This window comes from Xiphias gladius, chromosome 8 (genome assembly GCF_016859285.1).
Source record: "Xiphias gladius isolate SHS-SW01 ecotype Sanya breed wild chromosome 8, ASM1685928v1, whole genome shotgun sequence".
Classification (NCBI taxonomy): Eukaryota; Metazoa; Chordata; class Actinopteri; order Istiophoriformes; family Xiphiidae; genus Xiphias; species Xiphias gladius.
The window spans coordinates 13,500,000-13,515,526 of record NC_053407.1 but is presented as its reverse complement, the minus strand read 5'-3'; the positions used below and the strand labels follow the sequence as shown (position 1 = coordinate 13,515,526).

The following is a 15,527-nucleotide window of genomic DNA, read 5'->3' as shown; positions in this document are numbered from 1 at the left end:
TTTGATTAATTCATTATAGCCTAAATGGGAGGCCTCTCCAGATTCCGTTGTCATGTACCAAAGAGTGCGTTTCAATGACACTGAACATAATTTTGGCCTAAAATTGGCCTTCACTTTTTTTTTTTTTTTTTAATTCGCTAACATAGCTATGGCCTCAGGGCCGTGCAGTTTGGAGAACTGCCAGACAAGTCAACAGTGACCTCTACCGTGTCTGCCGTACGGAGTGAAAATGATGCATTGTCTTTTAGTATGTCATGCTCCTTTATAGCCCTTGTATTTCCTGTTTTATTGCCACTGGCCTGTCGGATTTGTGGGACGGCGTCACTTTAATATTTATAGCATGGCTTCTACAGGTCATTTTTTTTGACATACATTTTACTTCCTAAACATACATTTTTAGTGTTACGTCTGTGCTTCGTTACATACCCCGCATGCACTTATGCACATAAGGTGCGCAGGAGGCAGCCTAGTGAACACTTAGGAAAACTGACAGAGGATTGCCAAATCATTTCCTTGCTTGGGAATGACGTCCCTCCAGCACATTCCAGTTATATTTAGAGCCTATATATAGTGGAGTCGCCCCCTAGGCTTTGTTGACTCTGCAGCAAGGCAGCAGCAGGGGATCATGGTACCGAAAGGAGACGTCCTGAAACTGACACCATGTGACCTACATAGCTACAATACTATTTGTGATCATTAAAGCGTTAATGTGAACCACTCTACGGTTTCCGATTACATTTAATAAATAAAATAAAATAAAAAATCGAGTAATATGTGCACATAAACAACTTGTACATGACTGACAGAGGCAATTAGGGGTTGTTTGAATGTATACATTATAAATTTATCCTGTCTTAAACATCAATAGTATATAAAGACAGGACAAAGGGAAGCGTATTGCTGCTCATATTGCGACATAGAGTCGAGAGATATGCCCCAAACCGGTTGAAATCCCCAGCTATGCTTTCTGGGTAAAGTGCGCCCCGTATCCGCCCATATTCGCGTAAAGGAGGCCAACCTGAGCAGCTAGGCCGGACGCTGGATCAAATGGAAAGTTCAATCGATTAATTTGTCCACTTTTCCCGCATGTTCCCGCTTGCTTCTGAAACGAGGTAGACCGACTTAAATGCGGGCGTTTCGGTGTGAAATAGGAAATGCAGAGATCGTGTGAAACGAGAGGATTATCAGCTTGACTTGTTTGGTCGCTACTTCGGACGCGGAACTCCACTCGCTAAAAGGTAAAACAAATGGATAAGATTCATACATGTGTGTCCCTTTACGGTTTGGTGCAACATTGTTCTTCCTAATTTAGCAGGTCGGTCAGCGCGTCCTTTGTGCGACCACTAAAAAATATCATTCTATTGGAAATATTAAATTTTCGCTGTTAGTGCAAACTACTACGCCCAATTGTTAACCTAACGTCTGGCCCTGCAATGCAGACCTTTGGGCTAACCTATCAATGGCGGCATCAAAATCTGCACCCTTCCCCTTTGAATGAATGATACTGAGTTTGTCCGGACACACGGTGCAGACAATGCTGCATTAATGAATTACTCATGTAAATCGTATTAAGTTAGCACACAGGGGGTAGTTAGCTTACTTTTTGAGGCTGTGAGCGAGCTCCAGTGCTAAGCTAGCTAACAGCACAGCATACTGGTTATTGAACACAGTGGCTCTGAGGTTTTCGCACAACCAATCTGGCAACCCCGAGGGCACAGACCAGCGGATTTAAATCAAACTCCTTTCGATTTTTAAGCCTGCTGTAAGTGTTATTGCCTGCTTCAACAAAGCGCAGGGGCTTTCATTGAAAAGTGGAGGAGGAGGGAGGGGGGCCCTTGTAACCTCTGCTATTTCACATAGGAGGCAAACTGTTAGAAAGTAGCCTAATATTCACATGGCAGCAGCAGATTCGTCGCCCATTTCTCAATTAGTCCCCTTCACCATTTTGCTGACTTTTCTGGCGTGATATTGTTTGTAAAATGTAGTTCTCCGTTGGGCATAACCTTGTTGTCAGTCGTGTAGTAAATAAAAATAAATAAATAAATAAATAAAAAAAGGTGGGAACACTATGCCATTCACATGGTGTCAGCGTAAGGCAAGCAACAACCATGACTGGCATAGTCATATTTTCAGGAAATTATTTTCCTGTTTAAATACCACAGCATCATAACTTTAGCACAGTTTGAGGTAACAGACTGTAATGTACACTGTGGATATGTGAACCCTAAAATGTGATGTACCTCCTCCACTCCACAAATGAGGGTGAGAAAACTGAGTTTACTTGAATATTGAACCATATAATAAGCAGTATACCTCCATTACATCCCTGTTTGTTGCTGAATAGACTTGACAGCTAACCATACATGCACTACATTCAGCCATTCAAAGGCACTTTCACTCCCTAATACAATGAAAAGAGTATTTTTACAGGCATGGCAAGCATGTGGCAGAAAACTTTCAAGTGTTACTGGAATGGTCTGTGACACTGTCAGTAGTCTTATCTGCTCAGTTAAAAGTAAGACTGTTTCCTAATGGGCAGAACAGCCTCTCTGTAATATGTGTAAATCTCAGACCCTGTTGGGTGTAATAAATGACATGTGACCGATCATTTCAGGAAAAATGTTGAAGTGTTGAGAAAACTAGCAAGTGTAGTAAAAGTATACCTTGGTTGGCCAAATACCTATCAAACCACATTCTCGTTTTTGTTTGTCTAGACAAGGCAATCATATCCAGCAGAACTCCTCCCCGACTGCAGGCTGTGCAGAGCTGTGAGCAGTATGTACTGTAACTTCTGAAAAGGCCAGCTGCCTCTATTGATGAGTGGTCAGACAGCAGAGAGCCTCCCATTTGCTTGTCAGTTTTGGAGCCTTAATGTAATGTCATAGATTTCTGCCTGGGGCTGGTTTCTGTTGTGTGGCTGCTACTCAGAAAATACCACTCAATGTGTTGCTGGATTTAGGCATTTGATTACATACAGGGCATTCCTATCTACCTGTGTTTCTTTTACTTCACTAGCTGAGTATTTGTGCAATGAAGTCTGTTACTTTTCTGTCACAGAAATAGTTTTAATAAGAAACAATTTTAGTTCCTTTTTAGACCTGGATTCGTCAACATTTGATTTACTTTTTAGGGCTGGTAATGATATAACATGACAGCGTCACCTGAATTCAGCGGCAGTTCTTAAGTGTTTATTTTCCCTCATTTGGACATAATCTCTTGTAGATGAAACATCATATTCTGTTTGTGGTGATTCTAGTTTCTTCTGCATGGTTCTTGTTGAATTCCGAAATGGGCATTTTCTAAATAAAAAGCAAAATTGACGTGATAGTATGAAATTAAAGTTTCCAAGGAATCAGCAGTGTTGTTAAAAGAATACTGACTTTTTTGTTTTTTGATATGAGGCAGTATATGTTATTCATTTGAAGTGATGTCGATACACTGACATTTTCTGATTTTTGCCCATCCTGAGCATGTAAATTTCCCAGCGAGCTGACAGCTTGTCAGACAGAAATAAAGAGTAGCAAATGGAACGAGATGGCAAAATGTTTCAAGCGATAATTTGGTGCTCAAGAGTTTTAACCATCCACAACAGAATGGAACATCTTAAGTGCAGGGAGGCTTAACCATCTGAGTAATAGACTTATAAACTATTCCCTTTCAGCCAGATGACTGTAAAAATATCTGAGTTTAATGTACTTTTTTTTTTGGTCCCGCAGGTGAATCATGACAGAATATAAGCTGGTAGTGGTGGGAGCAGGTGGCGTTGGCAAGAGCGCACTTACCATTCAGCTCATCCAGAATCACTTTGTGGATGAATATGACCCCACCATTGAGGTAAACAAATTTTGAGAATGCCTGCATTTAAACTGTATGTGTGAATGTTTGTGCATGTAAGTCCATGACTGTCTACATGATTTTTGTGTGTATTTTGGTATGGGAGCAGAACAAGGAGAAACTCTTCTTAAGAAAAGGGGGGTAAAAAAGAAAAGAAAAAAGGATGCAGCAGGTTCTTCTGGTTTCAGTGTTAAAAAGACACCAAACAGGTTTTAATGGCTTTCCATGCATGTCTGCCTGCCTGCTTTCTCAGGGGGCCAACCTGTGCTGAGTGAATGGTCTCATTACGATTGCAATCAATTATTGATATGCTGTTGCAGGTTAGAGCTTCACTATAGATTATTTGAATACAAGATAAGAACAGAAACAATGGATGCTTACTGGATCACACAGGGATTATTTTTGGTGGATCACATTTAGTGTAGCCATCAGTCTGATGAAAAGCTGAAGTGCTTTGACAAAGTGGAAAATAGGACCCTACTATAGCTAGGGTAGGGCAATAATTAAATACAGTCCTGTTGCATCTTTCAGCAAAATCATGTCAATAAAACGATGTCATGATGAAACAATGTAAACAATTGTTTGAATTAATATAAAAAAAAAATGCTCATCATGTTACATACTTTTGTATCACTTTTTACCACAGTTGACTATGTTGAACATGTACGTTTTGCTCCTGTGTTATGTTTAAATATTTACATTTCTTGGTATTGTAATCACCTAGCCATTAATACAACTAAGGAATACTAAAAATGATATATGTTGAAATCTCGTTAAATCATGCACAGTTTCAAAAACTGTTACATTCTATTATACCATAGATTTTTAAAACACACTTATAATAACCTTAAGTATAATTAAAATTAATATTTCTCAAACTATGTCATCCACAACGACCTCTTATTATTTTTATTAAGTTGCAATTTGGAAATTTAACCCACAGCCCCAGAGTCCTAATCCCTTTCTCACCTCTTCCTGTTCCAGGACTCCTACAGAAAGCAGGTAGTGATTGATGGAGAGACTTGTCTGCTGGACATCCTGGACACTGCAGGTCAGGAGGAGTACAGCGCCATGAGGGACCAGTACATGAGGACAGGGGAGGGCTTCCTCTGTGTCTTTGCCATCAACAACACCAAGTCCTTCGAGGACATTCACCACTATAGGTGAGCTAAGGGACCAAAGGGCCGGAGTCTTTGCAACCAGCGTGAACTAACTGTTTTAATTGGAGCTAAAAGGGACAACACTTCAGGCTGTCCTAGTGGCTTAAGGTTGTAAGGTGCTGATCATGTAATCGCAATGTATCTAGTTTGGGTCTGGTCAGGAAACTTTGTTGCAGGTCATTCCCTTCCGCTCTAACTGTTTATTTCCAGTCGGCTCTCTACTGTCCAGGGCAAAAATGTAAAAAAAATGTATTCATTAAAAAAGTGATTTTTAGTAAATCTCTTGCTACATCACTGTGTATGTATGTATACATGTCCTAATAGGCTGCATCATTGAGCAAAAGCCAGTAATTACCTTATTGTCACTCTGATTGTGACTTTATTTTAGTTACTCTGACCAGATAAAACCTTTTTAAAATCACATTAAATAGCCATCAGTTTATAAAATGAGCTGGGTTAAAATCAAATGATATTTCTGTTGTGTCTGTCATTGTCCAGAGAACAGATTAAGCGGGTGAAGGACTCTGAGGACGTCCCCATGGTGTTGGTGGGGAACAAGTGTGACCTCCCGTCCCGGACAGTGGACACCAAGCAGGCTCAGGACTTAGCACGTAGCTACGGCATTCCCTTTATCGAGACCTCAGCCAAAACCAGACAGGTGAGAGTCCAGCCAGGGGCGGCCACACCCTCAAGACTTAAACAGTCTAACTTTCAAATCTATTCACTAAACTGCTGTAGTATTCCACTGCAGATCTGTAGAGCATGTTGAATGTTGAGAAGATGCATGTGGTCTCAGGGGTATTGGCTTGATGGACACAGCAGTCCCTCTATAAATTTCACTTTGAAATCAAGTTTTATTATTCCAGACAGATAAACTCATAGTAATTTTGACAGGACTCCTTGCAAAGGCTTGATAATCTTGGCGCTGGGATCACATGAAATGTTAACGTCTTAAGTAATGTGGTGCTGTTGATTTGTGTCACATTCAGTGGCTCTGATGGTCTTTTTATAATAATGTTGCTTGGAAATGTCCTGGGCAATGTGCTGTGCATCGTTAAATCCTCTTTGGTTAATTGAATTTTTTATTTATGGGTGATAATGTAATCATTGCATGCTACTTTGTCATGGATATGTGAAATTACATCATCATTAGGGCCATCTGGAAAGGATCCTGCATTATAAATATTCAGCAAATCACTAAATGTGTGTCAGGGAGTCTGCATGAAAGGACAAGCTGTCTGTAATTACTGAGGGGGGTTAATGATTCTGCTTACTGGTTACTGTGACTGGGTGTTGGAAGATTAGCTGTTGCGTAGTTGGATCAAATGGTGTGTGTTGTGAGCATTGCCTTAGGTGGCTGACTGGCTGACGCAGTGATCTGTAAACACACGTCTCTCTGACCTGGGGTGAATCACGGCTCCTTCTGGTGCTGGGAAATTAATGACACAATGATTCATTTCTTACAGCTGTATTCCTACCTGCGTGTGCCAATAATTCAGTATCTACACTGTGCACTGCTGCACTGGACCAGCAACTGTCTCTTTCATTCAAAGCCACCAAGTTTTTCCCAAATCTCAGTGATTTCGTCTGACTTCTCTGGGCAATCTCCCACATATAAATGCATCATAAAATGCTTGCACTTCTCCTTTTATATAAGGCTAGACAGTTAAAGTAATACTCCACTCTAATCTTTTTTCAGCATCACTCACCCACTGTAGACTTCGAAAGTGAATGTTTAAAGTTTATAGTTTGTTTTTTAGTTCATTTAAAGTGGCTTCTGATTGTGACATTTTTGAAAATTTACTATCAACATTTGTCCATGTGTATGCTCAGAATGTTCCAGTATGTTTTGACAAGTTTTCAAGGCAGAAGAAAGTATCAGAGCATCCATTAAAAAAACACCTCTCCACTCAGTATGTTCCAAACAAACATTGTTTTGCCAAAATACAGCTGCAGATACTTTTTTCTGCCTTGAAAACTTGTCACTATTTAAATGCAAGCTTACCACAGGCCCTCTTCTTTGAGAAGAAGGAAACTACAAACCTTTTCAAGCCAACAGGAGGTTAGTGTTTGGTATTCACAAGATAGTTTTAGGGTGGAGTATCAGTTTACATAAATGATAAGGGATGAACAACATTGCAGGTAGACCCACACCAGATGGATCGGTCTGCTTCACTCCTTTCTATCTGTAGGCTGTAAAACATGCATCAATATAGTATGTCCCCCCCTGTATTCCTCAACATTGAGGAAAGTTGTGTCTCATACTGCAGAGAGTGGAAGATGCCTTTTACACTCTGGTACGGGAGATCAGGCTGTACCGGCTCAATAAGCTCAGCAAGGAAGAAAAGACTCCTCGCTGTGTCAAGCTTAAAAAGTGTGTTGTGATGTGAAAGGGGTAAGTGTATGCAGCCGCGCGCCTGCCAGCTCTGTGTGTCTGTGTCTGTGTTGTTAGTTGGGATTGTGGAGAAGGCAATGGGATAAGACGCAGTGAGAGCTGGTGCTTCATGGGCTCTCAAAGCTAACCTGCTGGTTCCACTGGGGCTGTGGTGAGGATCTAACAGGAGGCTGAACCGGCTGATGATTTCTTCCCTTTTCAGTGTCTCTTTGCATCATGACTGATTATTGTCTAAGACCGTTTTCACACTGGGTTCATTTACTTTAGTCTGAACGGATCCTGAGGTACGTTTGTGTTATTCTTTCCAGTACAAGTGTTTATCCTCATTTCCACACGGAAATGATGACGGTGCACATTTAGATGTATGCAAGAAGAGTGATATACAATCAGGCAGAGCCACATGAGCATGCTTAAAGTAACACAACCATCTGAATGGGCTGAAAAACTGAGGACTCCCCCTCTCCGAAAAAAAAAGCACCACTTCGATGGAAACTTAAAAAAAAAAAAAAAAAAAACATGGCAGAAAGTTGTGGTTGTTCTCTGCTCGTACACCAATAATGTATTTTCTGTCCCGTTTTATTGCTAAAAATACAAAAAAATACAATTGAAACGTGTGTGTCTTCCTGTGAGAAAAGAATTACACACACAAGCCATGTTACAGTTGGCTCAGTGCCAATCAGACCACCTCCATCAGGTTGGCTTGGTAAAGGCTTCTTGGTCTGCACTCAGGCTCAGGAAAAGTCTTCATATTATCAAAATTCCCAGCGACTTGTTCCCAAATTCGGACTAAACTACCAGTGTGAAAGCGTCCTAATCTGCTGAAATCAACATGAAGAAAAGGGTTTGGGCTGGTGAGCCAACATGCGTGATTAAAAGAGATTATGGTGAATCTGGGGCCAAATCATGTGCTGAAATATGTCCAAGGAGGATGTGTGTTAGGAAATTAGCAGATATGTTGTGAACAAAAAATTATGTTTGTGTTTGTGGGTAACGCAGTTTTTCTTGCAGACACAAATCCCTTCATCTTTATTCTTTCATTTCTTTCTGTGTTTGTCACAACCTGAAGTGGCCTCAGTCTCTTTACTCTGCAGCTCCTTGCAGATTCAGCGTCACATTTACTGCACTGTCCAAACTGTTCTAGTGCTCACGTACTCGCCTCAGTGTGGCATCAACAGACACTGGCTGCATTTACATGGAGCCTATTATTCACAAGTAATCTAGCTGAGAGCTCAGCGAGAATAGGAAAGCCTTGTTTAAACACCTCAGGCACAATAAATTGGCTCCTTTTCAAAAAAGAAAAAATCATTCAGTTTGAAAGTGGTGGTTTAAACCTTTTTTTATAAACTGTTTCACATTACTTTTTTGTCTTGGAATATCACCACTTGCCTACTTTACTTAATTCAAACCTGTTCACCTGAGGAAGACGTACCACTCTCTTCTTTTATTTACAGCCTCTACGAGTTTTCTACCATTTTTCCAAATGGTGCGTCTTTCCCAGGGGAAGCATCTTTGGATAGTTATGTTTATTAGTTTTGGGGTGATAAACAGAAGGCGAGCCTTCTGTTCAATAACTCTAACTGTTTGTAGAATATTTTTATAAAACTGTTGCTTCAGTTCAAACCCACAGCAGTAAATCGGTATTGGTGCCAAGCGGTCAATGGAGATTTTTTTTTTTTTTAATAAATGAGACAGTTTGCTTGTGTTGGCGGACTACACATAGACTGTTGGAAATATAAACAGGACAACTTGTTCTGTCATTTTATTTAGCAGTCATTTAAACACATAGTGGGAGTATCTTGGATGCTTTAAATTCAGGAGGAAAGAAACTGGCCCATGTAACTGCAGCTACTGTTTGTGTAGTTGTCAGTGAGAACACTGCTGACTTGTCTCACATAGCCTGAACTGGAATGATGACTTTACCTGCACCTTGATGTGTGTCTTGCTTACGTACACTTGACAGATAATCAGTTCAAACTTAAACGGACATTATCCAAGATGATTTTTTTTGACATTTAAGTTTAATTTCCTGTCTTGACTTGACAAAATACAAAATTACACAATTAAACTGACATGGATATAAAAGCTGTTTGGAAAAATACTTAATTTAGTTTGCCTTTGGCAGTCAAGGCTACACATCAGTTTGATATTAAAGATTGGAGCGTGGTTGTCTGATTTCTAGTTTTGGGCACAGCTGTCAAAAAAAAGTTTAATCTGTCCAAATGACTCTTTTAATATAAAGGAATTACTGTTTAAATTCAGCAGCTTTTGAAATTTAAACCTCAGAATCAAAGATCCTTGTCAATCCTTTAAATGTTTTCAGGTTCTAAATCATTTGTTTATTTATTTCATTTATTTTTATGTTGGTGTTTATTGGTAGTCTTGTATAAAAATACTAACTTGTAACTATAATGATGTATTTTTTCTTTTTTTTCTTTTTTTTTTTTTTTTCCCAGGGCGTTGATGACGCCTTTTACACATTAGTGCGAGAAATCCGGAAGCATAAGGAGAAGATGAGCAAGGAGGGTAAAAAGAAGAAAAAGAAGTCCAAGACAAAGTGTACACTTATGTGAATAATCACCCCTTTTCAAGATAGACTAAAAAAGAGAAACTATGTTGAACAGTTAAAGTAATACATTTTGTACATTACACTAAATTATTAGCTCCTTCTCAATACCCACCAAACTGAATACTAAACCTGACCTGATATTTCTGCCTTTGTTATTTGCTACTTTGACACCAATAAGCTTTATTTTGAGTTTAGTGCCAGTTGCCCACATATGTTGGTCCAACAGCCTGTTTGATTTTATAGGATGATGATGTTGATTTGGATAATTTTATATAACTGCAGAGCTATGAGCTAATTGCATCACAGCTCATGTTTGACAAATTACTCATTAATAACTTAGGTATTTTTTATTTCCTTTGCTTAAAAGGTCATGACCTGCAAAGGTTCTGTAATGCCCTTTTTAAGTATGGGATGCCAAAGAAAGAATTTCCATCCCAAGTCCCGTAGACAAAACAGACATGAAGAAAGGACCAACATTCAGCCAGATGAGATCCAAATGTCCCAGCCACTGTGTAATATCCCCATCTCAAATGACCTCTAGGTATGACTTAGTTATGTCACTGATATACGTATGCATGCAAACTCCTACTCTTCTCCGAATGTTTTAATACCCTAATTAGCTATTCATTAATTTGCAGTTTGTCAATACTTTGTACTGTGTGGGGAGTGATTTCTTGCCTACATGAGAAGTTTTTTGGTTTTTTTTTTTTTTCTTTCTTTTTTTTTTTTTTTTTTTTTTTTTTTTTTTTTTTTTTGCATGCGTTGTTTCCTACGTGACATGGATATTGCAAACTGCCTCTGGTTGATACATTTAATGGAGCCAGCAATGAGGAACACTGACCCAAGTCTAGCTTTTCAGGTTTATAAACAGTAATCAATATTTGCTTTTGTGAGAAATGACAGATTCAAAAATCCATGATGATCTGAATTTTTACCCATTTTGTGATAACGAAATGGGACTAGGAGCCAGGTTTTACATTGGTCAGAGTAATTTTTTGTTGCAGGGATTGATGCCACGTCACAAGCTAATGTTGAACCTTACTGGTTACATATTTCCTGCTTTTCTTTACTCACATGCTTGACTGCAGGATTGTTTTTATTCATCCTGACAATAATCATTTTATTCCAAATTTGTTACACAAGGTTGTCAGTTAAATTAATTAACAATTCAAGAGTTCTCCTTTCAATATTCTCCCAGTAGAGGACATATTTAAATAGAATGTTAGGTTTAAATACTAAATTTGAGGATTTTTTATTCTCCAGTAGCTGGTGTCACGCCTTGCACTTTTTCCTAAGCTGTTGACTCGTTCGCTTGTGACTGGCTAGAAAGCAGGATGCATCTTTTAAGCAGCTTTCAGGAATATTTCTCTTGGTGTGGTGTCACAGAGGTTATTCACAATGTTGTCCAAATGGATTTTCAGATTCTTATGTGGAGCTTTTGAAAGAGTTTTTGGATTCATTTCCTAAAGTGTTGAAATTTTTTGGTGGGTTGCCTTCAACAGAAATGATTGTCCAGCAGAATAACTTGTCAATTTCTCTCACAAAGCTCGTGTATCGTGGTGATGTAACTGGAACTGATGTTTGTAAATGAGGCAATAATTGCCATAAAATTGGTTTTTAGAGAAAATTGTCTCAATTTATTAAAAAAAAAAAAGTCCTAATTTCTTTCCCGGGTCAACCCATATTTCACCTTTTCCATTGTATTCCATATTGCTGTTCCCTGGGGAATTTTTATTTGCCTTTTATTGTTTGCATTAGGTGCTACATTTAGACGGTAGAAAGAGCCGAGACATTTACTTTGTCCTGTGTGTGCTCATGAAATACACAAAATGCTGTTTTAGGGGAGTGACGGTAATGACACAGAAAATCCATACATTATACATTTTGTTTTCAGGATTAATGAATTTTGACCCAGTTTATTATTACCTCTTTTTTCATGAAGTAGATAATAACTGTTAATGCAATTTTAATTTAGCAACCCTCTTGTTAACAATACTGTTTCAAAAGTAGTTTTACTGAAATGTTTGAAATGTTCCTCTTCCTTTATTGCGTGCCAACAGCTGATTTCTGAAATGTATCATTTATACCTGGATCGTATTTTAACAACCTTTGTATAGTTGTGATACTGAAAGGTGCATATTTTGTAAATTGTGCTTCATTTCGTTGGTGTGTCTAAATGAATGTTGCTTTAATGGAGTTTCACTCCGCTCTGTGTATGTGACTAGAGTGTGACTGGGTCCAGGTCTAGGGAAGTGAATGAATGACCACTTTACAACACACCTGGTGTGTAGAGTGGTGATCTGATCTCAAATGAGTCTATTTTTTGCCATGAATCTCACCACTCCTATTTAATGTGTAATAAAGAACAAAGTAAAGAGGAATTCAACTGTCTTCTGATTCTTATTCTCTTCTAAACACTGGTTTATTAAACTTGATTGCAGTAATTGCACATGTTTGCTCCATCACAGAACACCAAACTGCTGGAGAACTTGGGAACACAATCATTAGACAGTAATTGTTCTGGATCATAAATGTCTGAATGTATATTTTCTAAGGATGGCATGTATTTTGGTAGTTTCTGCATCTGATACCTGAAGACCACATCAATGTTCCCCAGCAGGTGGCACTGTTCAATCACTTTGGCAGATCTGTTTCTTTTAGGCCACAAAATCTATGAAAGGGATATTCTCACAGCTGCTCACACTCCAAGACAGAGTGGAGCCTACGTTTAGCTTTCACAAGTCGTGTACATTTTCCAGAATAAACAAGGACTAGATATGTTAATTTGAGAGAAAAAAAAAAGTATGAGCAGTCATATTTGGTGGGGAGAAATCATTTCATGCATTGTCAAGTTGATTATCTTTTCAAAATTAAAGAAATAAAAGTAATGGTTTATAATACCAGTGGTCAGAGGAGATATTTAAAGTGACATTTTTTTGGGGGGGCTTATTGTAAACAAATCATTCTTCCTGTCTTTCATAAAAAAAAGACTGGCAACAAAACGTAATGTAATTATTGAGCCATTCAAATCCTTTAATTACTCTTTTAATTTTATAAGAGCTTATATTCCATAAAAATTATAAACTTGATTTAAAAAGTACGTCTAATATAACTGTTTTATATTGGATTAAATGTGTCAAAAGATGACTCATTAAGTGACTCATTCCAAATAAGTAAATCACAAAAACAGATATAATTCAGGAGTCAGTCCGGTGCCCTGATGCAGTAGAGTGAGAAGAACAAAAATCCTCTCAGTAAGTGGATGTAGCAAATTATTAGGTCAAATAGATAAATTTAATCAAATTCATTACCCTTAAAGAACAGTAATCTCAATGTTTAAATATGAAAAGTCTTCCACTGTGTTCAGATATTTGTTAAATGTAGTCATTTTGTTTGCATGTGAAAGCCCCTCTTGAAGCGTGCAGCTGTGTATCAAGAGGAATACAAATTCTGAAATTTGTATGGAAAATTTGAGATTTGCCACAAATCAAAATAAAGCAAAAATACCTCGAGGAGTAGCCAATTCAAACCTCCCTTCAAATGCAGCACAATTAAGATGATGTAATAAATTAGGCTACAGCTCTTGTAGTAAATAGAAAATATGTGACTTTCAAAATAAAAGTCGAGTAGCAGTGACTGTAGTGATGACTGCAAAACTAGCCTCACTAAAGGGACGTTTTGTGTTATGAAGCTTTCTCTCAAGAAACGTGCAGCTGGAATTCTACACATTCTTGTTTGTATCATCATGTGTACATGTATCTAACAGGTTCAGAACTGCTAAGATCAGCTGACATCAATTAGCCATAAAATGCCAAAAGGCTGAATATTATCCAATTCATCTTAGCCAGAGAACAACCAACTCAAAGGAAACAGACATAAAATAGTACATACTGATCCAGTGAGCAGAGATAAACCTGTATTTGCTGTTGTTCTGAATGGGCCAACATACATTATCTGACTTGGCTTCATGGCCTTGCCTCTGAACCAGGACTAACACAGGTCTGAAACTACTCCAATGTGGTATGAAAAGCTAAATATGTGTCTGTAGTTATAAGAATATACTATAGGCTTAATGTTGGATTATTACTGTATAAGGTTACTATTTCCTCCAGCATCTGGTCCTGTGAGCCCTAAATTCCACTCTTCTCAACCGACCTGCATGAAGACTGGTGAATGTTTAAGTTGCATTTCCGAATGATGTTAAGATTACAACCTAAAACAAATGGTTTTATTCAAGATCTGGTCTAATAAGGTTGAATAGTGATGTAGGATGTTATTACAGTTGTTCACCTGGGTTTCAGGTGAACATCAATGACCAGTGATTTACCCATCACAGCAGTCTTGTATAAAACGTAAAGCACATGTTCAACATGTGTCAAGCTCTGGGTTTGCATGTGAAAGTAGTATATGCGAGGACATTTAAATGTTTGGTCTCTTTGGAATAAAAATCATGACAAGAATTACATTTTGTCAGGACAGGATGCTTTTATAAATGAATCTAATTTTTAACGGGCTCCATCCATCTGATTCCACCCTTTTTTGACTGGGACTGACATGGTTTAAATCTATTTTGCAAAACATCTCAGCTTCATTAACTCATGTTCAGCATTATACAGCACGGAGAGCAACTCCAGAGATGTTTGATTCACCCAGCAATGGTAATCCATAAGTTTGAATGAAAAGCCAAGAGTGTTTTGCAAAGTAGCATTAGAATACTAATATCAGGCTATGAACAATTTCCATTCACTTTCATGGTAATCTGTAAATTCTTGCTTCTATTTTCTGCATTTCTATGGAACTTCCTCAGGGGCATGTTTTGTTCAATTTCTATAGCTTTCTCTCTAAAATAAAATGCTCAACTGCTTGCTGTGGTCACATTATGACCCTTCTGTCAAGAAAAGGAAGACAAAAGTCAACAAAGTTAATCTTTACTGGGAACAACTTTTAATAATCCATTATTGTAATGCAACAATTACAGTACAATGAAAATAATGTACTTGTGGGAGATAAAGATGATGATAACATTGCTGAAAACCGTCCAAAATAATGTGAAACAGTAATAAATTACAGAGATTTAGTAAAACATCGACTAATGCTGGAAATGTCCATTATGATACTATTTTGGGACTGTGAAAATCTTTCTTATTGCTCCTTTAAATTCAGGCTGAGCGCTACTCTTTCCATTTTTCCCTACTCATTACATGCTCTTGTTCTTTTAGTTCTGTATGTATTTGCCCCTCCTGTGAGCTCTAACTCTGTTGAGAATTCGTAACAGGGGCATCTTTGAGGGATCGGAATATAGTTGTATAGTTTTAAGTCTTTTGGTTATTAATATGTTGATATATTAAACACTTTATATAAACATACATACAATTAAAAGCAGGTAAACAACCTTTGTTTCATTACACAGTTTAATCAAATCAACTCAACAGTTACCTAGTGTAGAAAGTGTTACCTTTTATTTTTCCAGTACACTAAAGATTGTGATTGTAATCACAAACTGAAGCTGCCTGCATTTAAACTTTCCAGTCACTTTATCATTCGGTATAGAAAATCCAACTATGAACACAAC

The 15,527-nt window shown here is 38.0% G+C and overlaps 1 protein-coding gene across 2 annotated transcripts; it reads left to right on the top strand.

The window, feature by feature from the left end:
* Positions 1 to 940: 940 nt before the first annotated feature.
* Positions 941 to 12,330, top strand: kras (v-Ki-ras2 Kirsten rat sarcoma viral oncogene homolog). Of its 2 annotated transcripts, XM_040134253.1 has the most exons (6): positions 941 to 1,238; positions 3,717 to 3,834; positions 4,819 to 4,997; positions 5,493 to 5,652; positions 7,265 to 7,389; positions 9,843 to 9,938. In XM_040134253.1, exons 2-5 carry the CDS (start codon positions 3,724 to 3,726, stop codon positions 7,382 to 7,384), a joined length of 570 nt encoding a protein of 189 aa, XP_039990187.1. In that variant the 5' UTR covers positions 941 to 1,238; positions 3,717 to 3,723; the 3' UTR covers positions 7,385 to 7,389; positions 9,843 to 9,938. The 2 variants fall into 2 exon arrangements, with proteins under 2 accessions (XP_039990187.1, XP_039990188.1); XM_040134254.1 differs by lacking the exon at positions 7,265 to 7,389 and having other exon boundaries at positions 948 to 1,238; positions 9,843 to 12,330.
* The last annotated feature ends 3,197 nt before the right edge of the window (positions 12,331 to 15,527 follow it).